The sequence below is a fragment of the Myotis daubentonii genome, chromosome 6 (assembly GCF_963259705.1).
Source record: "Myotis daubentonii chromosome 6, mMyoDau2.1, whole genome shotgun sequence".
Lineage (NCBI taxonomy): Eukaryota > Metazoa > Chordata > Mammalia > Chiroptera > Vespertilionidae > Myotis > Myotis daubentonii.
In genome coordinates, this window is record NC_081845.1 from 19,595,451 (window position 1) to 19,608,432 (window position 12,982).

Below are 12,982 nucleotides of genomic sequence, written 5' to 3' on the forward strand. Positions count from 1 at the left end.
GGGAGAGCAGTCACCAAATGAGAATTATGTTTCCCCATAACATCACCATATGATTAACTGGCTATATACCATTGTATTAAAGGAAACACTGTGAAAATTAAGCAGGGAAAACTCCTTTTCTACTTAGTCTCACCAGGGTAATACTATGATTGTTTGCCCCAGTTTCTCTACCTGTCATGTTCTTATGTTTCTGTTTAGTATATAATGTGAAAAACATTTTATCACCTGTAAAATATCAATGTTGTGTTATACGTCCATGTACTATTTCAATGCCTTTAATTTTGTCACATATCATGTATTCTAAGACAAAGTAGTTCAACAATGGACAATAATGAACAAAACGGATTTTAGTCAGTTTAACTAATTGCAGTATGTATCATAGTATTTACTGCACATTCGTGACATACAGGAAGATAGTAAAAATTGTAATAAAAATTGTAATTTTTACTACAGCAGATTAGTGTCCAAAATTCTTTCCCATCTGTGCAATTAGAAAGGATATCGTTTACTAAGGAGTTTTCAAGCAGATTTTTTTTAAAAACATCATTATATTTTAAAGATTTTTGAGCGGTAAAATGAAGAATATACAGCTTATATGTTTCTTAAAGTGAGAGACAATTCTTAAGTTTAAAGGGCACCTCTGTTTCTAAACATACCTTTCTATTTACAGGAAAACGTTGAAGGAGGAGACTGCAGCCGTTGCAAATCTGGCTTCTTCAATTTGCAAGAGAGTAATCAAAAAGGATGTGATGAGTGTTTCTGTTCAGGGGTTTCCAACAGATGTCAAAGTTCCTACTGGACCTACGGCAACGTAAGCAGCAGCCTTTCCATTCTGTTTGCTGTTCCACAGGCCTTCTTGATATTGTTGTTCTTATTGTATGAAGTTATTATTTTTTTCTTACAGTGAGCTTCTACTTAAAGTTATTATACAGAAGTGATGTAATTTTCTTTCAATGCTATTTGCATATTTTTATCAAATCCTTTTAAGTTTTTTTTGTAATAGTGTATAGATGGTAACTTCTCAGAATAAATAAACACTAGCCTTTTCAGTATCCATGATTAATAGGTGAAGCAGTAATGAAATTAATGTTGTTCTAGCCCCAAGGGAACGTGATTCAACAGAGAAAGCATCCGATTGTGATATGAAGAATTATATTATTCATTCACCAATATTTTTGATACCTAAGTTATATGTTGCTTTATTACTTCTTTATAAAATGCATATTACCCACCAACCTTTAGTTGCTATTTGATGCTGCATGGGCCCTTTCGTTGTTAAAAGGGGGTCACTAAATGTGAACAATACCTTTTTCTTAGTCGATTTTAAAAATTTCAAATTATTGCCTCTCTAGTAGTCACTGGAATTTTCTTTCTCTGTTATAAATGTAAACATGTTTGCCTTCCTTCCTCCAGTGCCTACCATACTCCCCATTGCCTTTTCCACTCTGTGATTTGTCTCCTTATAGAAGAGGTATGAAGGGAAAATTGGGGCCTTCGGGGATTCCAAATAGCCTGTGTAGCCACTCTTGAGTACAGAATAGCAGGAAACAGGCTAGAGAAAGAGAAGCCACGAGGGGAATGAGAAACTATGCCAGTCATCCAGGGTTGGGCATGCTAAAGAAGTTGGGCTCTTATACTTAGAGAGTCATGAAGAATTTTAGCAGAAGCGTGATGAGAGTTGTGTTTTACCAACATCACTATTTCAATAAACTATCTTCCTTTCAACTTTAATCAGCTAACTAATCCTCAATATAACCATTGTATATTTTTCTCTGCCTGTATTGCTTTTAAGTCAAGTCTGAAATATTATGAGCAGATTCTGATTATTCTCTCATGTCTAAAATTGGACCTATACATACTTTATCAAATGCATTGCTTCTGGAGCAGAATAGATAGAACCAACAGCTCATGGAAATCTAGTCTAACTTCCTCCTTTTATTTCTAGTACTGTCACACACACTTCTTAACAGCTCCATTAACATATCAAAATTGTATAGTTAGCAGAGAAGCAGGGGAGACACTCAGCCTGGGTCTTCAGAAACCAGGTCCAGGGATATTTTCAGTTCAGTGAGTCATCTTGGAAGAACTTCCTCTGAATCTCACTGAGCTGTCATAGAATTTCTGGAGGGTGGTGTTGGAAAGGGAAGAAAAGAAAGTAATATATATTTTATTGTCTAGCTAGCCAGTAAGTGTTTACCTGGTCTCTCTTTCTCTTTTCACCAGAGCAGTCCCAGCAATTCCACAGCTCTGGGAGATACAGAATCAAATGACTTCTACATAAAGAAATTAAAAAATATATTTCATCCACAATAACCATTACCATTCTGCTGTTTATCACCCCCAATACCAAGCCGCTCACACAGGTCTAGTGGGCCCCTGGTAGCTATAAACCTCAGTAGCCAGTGTGTTATCCTGAACTGACAGTTTAAATTACAATTTCAACTGTATGCCCACCCCTGCCTGGAGTATAAAGATGGAAAAGCAAATAAATCATCATGGGTTCCCTAAGTCCTTCTTTAAGTCTTCTTCCTTTTCTGGGCCAAGGATCTAAGCCCTGGGTTCCTGTAGTACTTCTGGTGCCCTGGGAAGGAGTAGGTACAATATTCTGAGCTGAGGCCATAGCAACAGGCTAAGCTGATGGATTAAAATGTTTTTAAGTTTCAACGTTGAAATTTAAATAAATGGGAAGGGAGGAAATACTGAATGGAAAACCATCTTTCAGACAATTGCAAATTTTATTTCTTCCTCAGCTTCACAAATGCGTAGGCAACACCTTTTAAAATAATTTATTCCATAAACAATAGGAAATTACTAGTAGAGTGAAAAATATAAAATCCAAAGTCATATTACTGGATATTAATATAACCATTGTATAATTTTGAATGAATTTCTATTTTTAAGAAGGGTATTTGGAATCATGATTAAAAAAAAGCATTGAATCAATGAAAACAGATTTTTATGTAATAATGTAATAAGTACTATCCAAACTCCTAGAAACATAAAGAAAAAAAATAGGAATCTATGAGTACATACGATAAGTTTAGTGATATTGAAAACTCTCATATTTTGGTAAACTTGTATAGTTTCTGTTTTTTGATTTCTAAATACACGGACTTTACAGGAGTATAAAAGAGAACAGAAGCGGGTGGATTTTATTCTTCCGAAGTAATGATGGTTGTGTGTTTTTGTTTAAGATAAAAGAGATGAGTGGCTGGTATCTGACTGACATCTCTGGCCACGTTCGAGTGGCTCCCCAGCAGGACCCGCAGCCACCTCATCACATCAGCATCAGCAGCAGCGAGGCCCGCCGCGCCCTGCCCCGGGACTACTTCTGGAGCGCCCCAGCTCCGTATCTGGGAAACAAGGTAAGTCCTTATGCTGCTTGCTTCTCGCTACTTTGCTTTAACAGATCAATAAAGGAATGGACTGTATTTAGCATTTGTTTAACGAAAGATAAGCATATCAAACATATACTGTATTAGATTGCCTGAAACAACTAAATCAGCTTGAATTTGATATTTTCCCATGTTCCATGGGCCATGGCATCCTCGGTTCACAACTTCACATAGCTGACATGCTATATAATTTTTTAATCAACAAATAAATTAATGAGGGCTTGAGAATATGTCTGCCAAAAAAAAAATTATAGACACTGGAAGAAACCATGTTGGATTTACTTGAAATAGATGTTTTTCATGAGTTGTCTACGGTGGGATACTTACTGAAGTTTTCCTCATCTGTTTCTATTTCATTTCAAAACTGACATTCAAGAGAGCGCCTTCTTCTATCTGGTATGAATGTTAATTGGAAACGAAATTTATTACATAACTAATGTAATGCTTGCCATGAAGCTTATGTAAACAGCATATTTCCCGGAGCTCAGACAGAGCGCTGCACTATAAGAAGTGCCAGATTGAAAGCACATGTGTGTTTTAAAGCCCACTCACACACAAAGAAAAACATACACAGATAAACAAATCTAGGAGCCTCAGAAGGGCAGCACTGTTTGTGTGTGTGTGTATGTGTGTGTGTGTGTGTGTTTTTCCCAGATGTGGATTAACTCTAGCTAGACAGGTGCCTTGGCTTTTATCATTTTATTTTGCACAATAATTTGTTGCAAACAAATTTTGGTATAGTAATTCTACATGGGAATACTTGCTTGTCCTGTGCAAGTTAATACCTTGTCATCTGATAGTTAAATTAACCTGATCACATGCTGAAGAATCTCTTAGCAAATTGATGCTATTTAAGCCTAGTTTTTCCCTATAAGAATATAGTGTCACTTTTGAAGGCATCTTCGCTGGTTAAACAAGTAAAAATATATTTATAGTCAGTGGTTCTCTCACCATGGCATGTGAGTATTGAGAGAGAAAAATTTAATAGTAGTTCAGATGTTCCTTTGTGAATGGGAACTAGTCGTTTGCACAGATTGAAGAAATTTTAACTCATGGCCAATTTTCTTATTTTTAACAGGCTTCAAAATGCTATTATAACAATTGTAAATGAATAAAGTGTTTTCAGTGAATATGTATTTTACAAGAGACAGTATATGTTGCACAAACTTCTACAGCTGCAATAAAAATCTAATTAAACATTTATTTACAAGGCCCATTACAATAAGAAGTCATTCTATCCTATTCTACTTAGGAACCTCCTACATTCCCAATAAGAATAGAATAGCACATGAGATGTGAATGCCTACAGCTTAAATCTGCCAAAAATAAACTGTCAGGTGTGTGTGTTTTTTTCCTGCTTTGAGGAATTTAGAAAAGAGCCTTGGGTCAAAATTGGATGGGTTTCAGAGGTCTTATTTTTCTTGCTGTAGTGAAGTTTATTTTAGGGTAGCTTATAATAGCATGCTCTTTACCATATTTTCGATAATTTCTTCTTTGGTCATATGCTTTTTCTTTCTCTTGGCTGAAAATCAAACTGACAGAAGGAAAGCAAGCAAATAGGATATTAAATAGCATCAGAGCAAAGAATTTGGACATCCTGTTCATAGTTGTTGGTTCCCAAAGATAACTTTCCTTATCCTGGCTGAACTGTTGCTTATAACCACCCACAATGAAGCACTTCATGTTCCCCCGCAGATCATTTTCACATCAAAAAGCTGTGCTTGCCTGTGCTTCAATTTCCATTCAGTGAACAAAATAATGGCAACAGGGTGTGCAAATTGTTTGAATATGGAAGGCATTTTTTAAATGTGATGTGGAAGCCCTCGGTGGTTTCCTGTCAGATAGCTCAGTATGAATGAAACAATTTGCCTTAATAACTGAACCATATAAATTTTTGATACTACCAATAATACTGCAAGCTCTCACAGATTACCACAGTACATCTTAACTGTCATGTCAGATCACGTAAATTATAGTCATGATGGCATGCTTAGCTTGGTTGATTTAATATCTTGCTAAGGAAATGGAAAATTGTAGGGACTTGTTTGTAAATTCAATAAAGCCACTTTTCTAAATAGTTGAGGCTAAATTCTTTACCAGTAATTGCTGTTCGAATCAGAGCCTTTGCCAGAATCTGACAGAAATAGTCTATCAAGGAACTAGTGCATCTGCTTAGATGCTGAAACTCATTTACATCCATGACCAAGAGTCTGTGGGTACATAATTCCTCCTCCGCCTTTTTAGTGTTAATTTCTAAGTAGGAAAAATATTTATGAGATGCTATTAGCATTTCCTAAATATTTGTATAACTAGTTTTCAAACATTTTTCAAGCCAGTCACTTGGTCATAAGGCCACTTACAACAGAAAAGGGCCATGCTGCGCTGTGCATATTCTATTGTAATGAAGATGCCACAACCCATCCTTCCTTTTTTAAGGAACCTAACCACAAATAATAAAACCTCTCTAACATGGGATACACTTTGCTAGCACGGAGGCCCACCTGATGGTAATAAAACTCAAGAACCGTAGGCAGTTTACCAAAAGAATATTTTTTGTCCTAAGAAACATTTTTATTGACTGCAGTTTCTCTTTGGAGTAATGAGGAATCCATAAGTGAATATGTGTGTACGTGGATAATAGATGAGACCTAGCAAAACTTGACATAGTTTTATACTACCCCTTTAAAAGCTTTACATGATCTTACCTATGAGTTAATTCCTCAATAGCAATCTTGAAACAATGCGTGTTTTCTTCTCATATGTGAGTGAATCTTTAGCCCGCTTGGTACAATCAAGGGCTAATTTTCTCCCCTCATTCTAGATAATCAAAGCGAAAGAAGTCAGGTACCCACAGGGCTGTACTAGGCAGCACTTCATTTTCAAAATGCTTGGCAAATGTCAGTGCTTGGTTTTAGGGCATTGGTTTAAGCGTGGAACTAGGCAGGGATGGAAGGAGCTGGAGGACAGAGTCCTGCTGGTTTGCTACAGGCTTAGCTATTCAGACACAGTTTGGTACTTCGGAGTTGGAATAATTTACTGCTTTCGTAAACCAAGTGCAATTGGATCATTAAAATAATCGCTTAATTAAGGTTACCCTAGTGGTCTGAAATAGCGCAGCTTCCAAAAGCAATTCTCAGCCGGTCTATAAAGTTTCCAGAGAATCTGGCGTGGCCTGTCTGCTGTTCCTGCCTCTCCATTGGGGTTTGAAATGCTGTCTCTGAGCATTATTAAATTCATCCTATGTGATTTGTTCTTTATGAAACAATATTTATTTCCTTCAACATTATGTTGTCTTTTCCTGTTTCCAGTTTAAAGAAGCTCTTAAAGTATGCCATGTAGTTGCCAAGTATACCTAAAGCCTAGCTTAAAATGCACATTAGGGGTCTGCTGACAAAACAGCATCTGGCTTCTGAAAGTAATCTTTGTTGTGCTTTCTTGACTTTCAGTTCTACCTCTCAGATCTCAAATTAAACCTGTGGATTTGAAGGAGACTGATGTTTGGGTTTACAGGACAAGGCAGTTCTTATCACATAAAAAGGAGCTTAAAACTACTTTGTGATTGATGCAACTTATTTAACAACAACAAAAATGGTTTTAGTAATGTTGCTCAGAAAGGACTCTTGAGTTGAGATTTATGTGGAAGCTGGAAGATGATTTCAATCTTGGCTTAAAAAAAATAAACAAGTGGCCTGGCCAATGCGGCTCAGTGGTTGAGTGTCGACCTTTGATTGAACCAGAACGTCGAGGTTTGATTCCTGGTCAGGGCACATGCCCCGGTAGCAGGCTCTATCCCCAGTAGGGGGCATGCAAGAGGCAGCTGGTCAATAATTCACTCTCATCATTAATGTTCTCTCTCTCATCTTTCATCTCTCTCTCATATCTCCCTCTCCCACCCTCTCTGAAATAAATAAAAATATATTTTAAAAAATAAATGAATAAACAACTCACTAACAAGCATGATTCACTCTCCTTTTAGCAGCAGAATTTATACTTATGACTTCTTTCTTTCACATTCCTCAAAATTATTCAAAAGTGGAAGTCAAAGTCTCTCCCCCATCTTTGATTAACTTCTGCCAATTTAAGACTTGGATTAATTAAGGTGTCATGTCTGCAGAGAATGGCATAAAAGTAAATGGCCATAAAAGTAAATAGAATAAATAAACTAAATGAATTTCTATTCCATTAATCAGATCTCATAAAAAATCATCAAGAATGATTTGGTAATGGAGTAGAACCAAGAAAAAGATCTGTTGCCTAGAACAATCCAAATGATTTGTTTGGGGTAAATGAGAAAATATACTTATTGAAAACAAACAGAATACCCAAGAACTCATTTGTTGACCGTAGTTATGAACTGCATGTCAGAGCAAAGCCCGTTATTACTTAATTAATTACAACAAAATCCAGCACCCAAATACATAAAAAGCATCACATTGGGCATCAAATAAAAAATTACCAGGCATGTAAACAAGCAGGGGCTTAAGAACCATAACCAGGAAAAAATTAATCAATTAAAACAGATAAGAAACTCGGCCAAGGTACATCAAAATCAAAGAAACAAAGAAAGAAAGAAAACAAGCATGGTAGATAGAGGTAAAGAGAAAACCCTAAAAGCATCAGAGAAAAAGAGACACAACGTGTACTGAAGAAGAAAGAAGATTCTTGTCAAATGTGGTACAAGCTCCAAAATAGTACAGAGATATTTTAAAATATGTTTAAAGTGGGGAAAAAGAAAACAGCAACACACAGAAAAATACTATCAGTCTAGAATTCTTTACTAGGCCAAAATATCTTTGAAAAATGAAGGCAAAACAAAGAGTTTTTACTTTAGAGAAATAAACACTGAGATACTTTTTCATCAGCACACCTATACTAGAAGAAATGTAGAAAGCTTTTTCGGTTAAGGGACTAAGATACCAGACAGAAATTTGTTCCTACAAAAAGAAACAAAAAGAAATTAAGAGAATAAAAAGATGCTAAATAATAATGCTTTCTCTACCGATTGCCACCTAACACAGGACCTCAGACTGGCCATGTCTTTAGGCTGAGGGCTTAACTCAATAGTTATTGAATGAGTAACAAAACATCCAAGCTTCAAATAGCCTATCAGGTGCTTTTGTATCAAATTTTCTTTGAAATTATAAAAAGGAAGACTATGCCATAACAAGAGGATCAAAAAGCCTTTCTTCTATAACCCCTATTCCTTACCTCAAAACTGAAGAAAGCAAAACCAGCATCAACCTAAAAGAGTTTCAAACAATCTTAATGTAGAAGTCTTTTTCTATATTCTTTTCAGTAACAGTTCACAGCCATGTTCCATGTGCACCTTAGGGAACCCATGTATTGCTGATTCTCATGCACTAGCCCAAGTCCTTGCTGAGACAAACCCCCAATATTCAGGCCTCTGTCCCTTGCAATAGATCAGAATCGTCAACTGTAGTTTCGGCGGTGCTATTATGCATTTGGAACCTATCGTAGCCAGAGCATTCTTTATGTGCTGGTTTTGGTCTGTTTGTTCTTAAATTGTTAATAGTGGGAAAAGAACGAGGTGGTAGGGAAGAATGGGACACAGGTAGGTATGGGGGGAATAGAGCCTGAAGACAGAGAAAAGACAGCCAGCTACAGCCCAGGAAGCAGCCTGGCACACACCCGTCCCTCACAGCCCTCAGAGGGGACCAATCCTTTGACACCTTGTTCATGGACTAGCAAGCTAATACATTATCTTCATTAGAATTGATTGAAAGTCATTATTTATGCAAGGGGAGGCCCTGGTCATTTATTTTTGCAGTTTTAGTCCATATGCCTTCTGCAGATCTGACTTAAATGCTGGATTGCTAGCTTATTAGTTTTGTGATCTTGGACACATTCCATAATTTTGTTGAGTGTTACTTTTCTTATCTGCAAAATGAGAATTCCAGCATTCCCCCCAGAATGTTCAGAATTCTCCAAATGCCCTTAGCACACAGACGCTGTTCAATAAATGTCTATTGCTTTGTGAATTTCTGTAGTTGTGTGCTGCGGTAATTTATATTGTAGATAGTCTCATGTCAATAAAAGACATTTATCAAAGAACACTTTGTCCCCTACCTGTTTATTGCTATCTGACAGAGCAACTGGACAATCACAGGGAATTAATTTTAGCACGTAAGTAGAGTAAATGGCTCAAATAGTAGCTTTGCAGAAACGTAAAAAAAAAAATTAAATCAGTAAGCTAGTTTTTGAGAAAGCTGCAGAGTGCTTTGCACTTTATCTTGCAGCTGCTTCATGTCTTTCGAAGCAAATGATGTGATAAGTATCTCACTACTCCTGCTTCACTGAAGACCTGGTGTCTAAAGGAATTTGAGATTCCTGCCCTTTAGTAATTGATTAGAGAAGTCAATTTCATAAACATAATAAACATAAGCAATACCCTATAGCTATAATGTAGCAAGTTAAAACTGAGGTCATGAAGGTGGAGCCCAACCTAATATGACTGGTGTCCTTATAAAAAGTGAAAATTTAGAGACTATGTTAGGAAGAATGCCATGTTTTCACGAATAAGGCCATCTACAAGCCAAGGAGAGACTTAAGCAATTCCTTTTCTCACAGCCCTCAGAAGGAACCACCACTGCCAACACTTCTGTTTCACATTTTAGCCTCTGGAACTGTGAGGCAATGACTTTCTGTTGCTTATGACACTCGGTTGTGGTACTTTGTTTTGGCAGCCCTAGAAAACAAATATAAATAATAAAATATCAATTTTTTAAAAAAATCTGATATGTTTCATTGTTGTTATAATTTATAGCAAATGAAAGGCTAATCTCTCTAGTACCTAAAGAGGTTATTGAAATTGATGAGATAAAGGCCAACTGTCTAACAGAAAAATGGACAACATATATGAATGAGCCCTTCATAGAAAAGAAAATACAATGGCCCTTCAATATATGAAATGATGTTCGATCTGCCTCTTAATATGATAACACTGAGAAATCATTTGTTATCTATCTTAGGAAAGTCGGAAAAATGGATAGCACACCATTACTGAGACTTTAAAAGGACAAAAATCCTTACATGTTAGTAGTGGGGATATACATTGATGCAATCCAAGAAAACCAATTTAGAAATCTTCACCAAAGTTACAAATACACATATGATTACATATTTCTCTTCTGGGAACTTATCCTACAGGTATAAATAAATATGTAAAATGCACAGTTATTCATAAATGTTTGTGATAGCTGCAAAAATGTCTATCATTGAGAAACTGAGTTCGGGGAATATACATGCAATCTAACTCTATAAAACTATCCTATATAATAAAAGGCCAGCAATCATAATTGTAGTGGCCGGAACGACCACTCGACCAGTCACTATGAGGTGGGGGGCTAGTGAGGGGAACTGGGTGGCTAGCGGCGGAGGTGGGGTAGGACCTGGGGCCAGCAAGGGGAACCAGCTGGCTGGCGGGGGCAGTGGGGTGGGACTGGGGACTGGGGACTGGCGAGCGGGTGGAAGATGGGCCTGATCACAGGATAGGCCTAGGGACCCTACCCACATACAATTTTATGCACTGGGCCTCTAGTAAATCAATAAGAAACATTCTTGGTATACCAATATGGAATGATCCAAGGTAAATGATTCACTAAACCTAGAAGCATTTGTGTAAAAATAGTGAAGAACAATAAGGTAAATTTGTAGTTATAAGCTTATTTAGCTATTTAGAGTAACAGCTAACATTTGAATTGTGAGTTTGCCTCAGAGACTGTCTACTCATTCTCTCAAGAAAAGAATATTATCAACTTTGTAAAATAAGATATTTTAACTAGAACAGCCTTTATTTTTATTTTAATCTAGTATAAGCTATGACAAACTTTCCTATTCTAGACTTCATTGTAAAAATCATTACTTCATGTGATTACTCAATAAGTAGTAAATGCTCCAATCTTACAAGCTAAAAATTGGTTGGCATGCATAACTTATCACAAGGCTACAAATAATACTCTTTCCTGATAGTTTCAGGAAATTTTATTATTGTCAACAGGTCCTGTTGGGGAAGCGTAAAGCTTAGATGTTTATTCCTGAGGTCTTCTCATCACTTCCAATAGCAGCATTTGAGTCAAAGCAAATGCTCTCTTACCTTATCTTTTTCTGAAGCCCTCTGGATCTAAAATCTGACATTTGCCACATGGAAGAAGGAGCTATGTGATAAGACCTCAATCAAAAATGTGATGAATTATTAAATAGATAGTTTGTTGGGTGATTGAAAATTACCTGCAAAAGAGTGCTTATCTCCTTGAGGCATGTCAAAAGCTAATGGAATTGAGCCAATTAGACTGACTGTCTCTTCAATGAGTTGTGACCTCTCGACGGTAATAGCTTATTATGAAGATAAATGAACCCATCTTTCCAACTGAAGCCTAAGTACACACTTCAGCAGTTTCCTTGAATCATGAGGCCATTACCTCTCAACTCCGGATCGACAGCAGCGACAGCCAGGAGAGCAGAGAGCATGCATGACTAGACACAGATGATTGTTTTACTCAGATGAATATATTTACAGCTATTTCCAAAGAAGCAAGACCTCCTCGTGCATTGTGTGCTCACACCCAAAATACTCACCATGTGACATCTCACTCCTTCCTGACTACATCATTCTGAGATAACTGTTTTTCTTTTTTCTTTCCACCCCCCACCCAGTGTTTGAATTCTTCATTCTTGTTGGTCTCCTGATTGATTAAACTTTAAGAATAAAAATATTTTCTTACATTGAATTTGTAATATACAACAAGTGCATCTTTTAATGAATTTAATTTAATCCTGTTAAATTCCAGAGGATTGGGGAGACACTCAGAGACTCCTTTTTATTTGTAGAGAACTTTTGTAAAGATTATTGGTTTGAGAATCACACAAGTGCTTTAGTTTTTTATTTTAAGAAAATGTCAAAAATTATTTATCTAAGTAGTTACTGAAGTTTGATATCAACTTTCCTGTTCTGCTATAGTGACACATTTTTATTTGAGGAGAATTAGAGGATAAAGAGTTACTTATTGTAGCTGTAACTGGTTTGGCTCAGTGGATAGAGCATTGGCCTGCAGACTGAAAGGTCCCAGGTTCGATTCCAGTCAAGGGCATGTGCCTTGGTTGTGGGCACATCCCCAGTAGGGGGTGTGCAGGAGGCAGCTGATCGATGTTTCTAACTCTCTATCCGTCTCCCTTCCTCTCTGTAAAAAAAAATCAATTAAATATATATTTTTAAAAGAGTTACTTATTGTATTTACAACAAAATACAATCTTCTAATTCCAAATATATTCTTGAAATAGCCTGTTGACCAAGCAAAACTAAGTTTATGAAGTAACTTCAGTAAGTGGAACACCTTGACAGAGTCTTAGTGGTATCTTGGAGACTCAAGATCAGGGGAAGCTACTCATGGGTTTTAGGGGAAAGGCTGGGGGATTTTAATGCAGATCTTGCATTGCAAGCAATTGGGCAGAATTTATGAATACCATAGCCTTATATATATCCCAAGAATAAGGCAAACGTCTTGGATCGGGTATTGAAGAATAAGCAATGAGTCTATATATAAGCTAGTTTACACAGATCACAGTCCAGA

General features: G+C 36.7%; 1 protein-coding gene across 2 annotated transcripts in view; it reads left to right on the forward strand.

Moving 5' to 3' along the window:
• The window catches only part of LAMA2 (laminin subunit alpha 2), a 484,581-nt gene that overhangs the window by 210,928 nt on the left and 260,671 nt on the right, over positions 1–12,982 (forward strand). For both annotated transcript variants that reach the window (XM_059700294.1, XM_059700292.1), the window contains exons 11-12: positions 671–811; positions 3,195–3,365. In XM_059700294.1, coding sequence (XP_059556277.1) covers positions 671–811; positions 3,195–3,365 — 312 coding nt within the window. The remainder of the gene's footprint in view (positions 1–670; positions 812–3,194; positions 3,366–12,982) is intronic.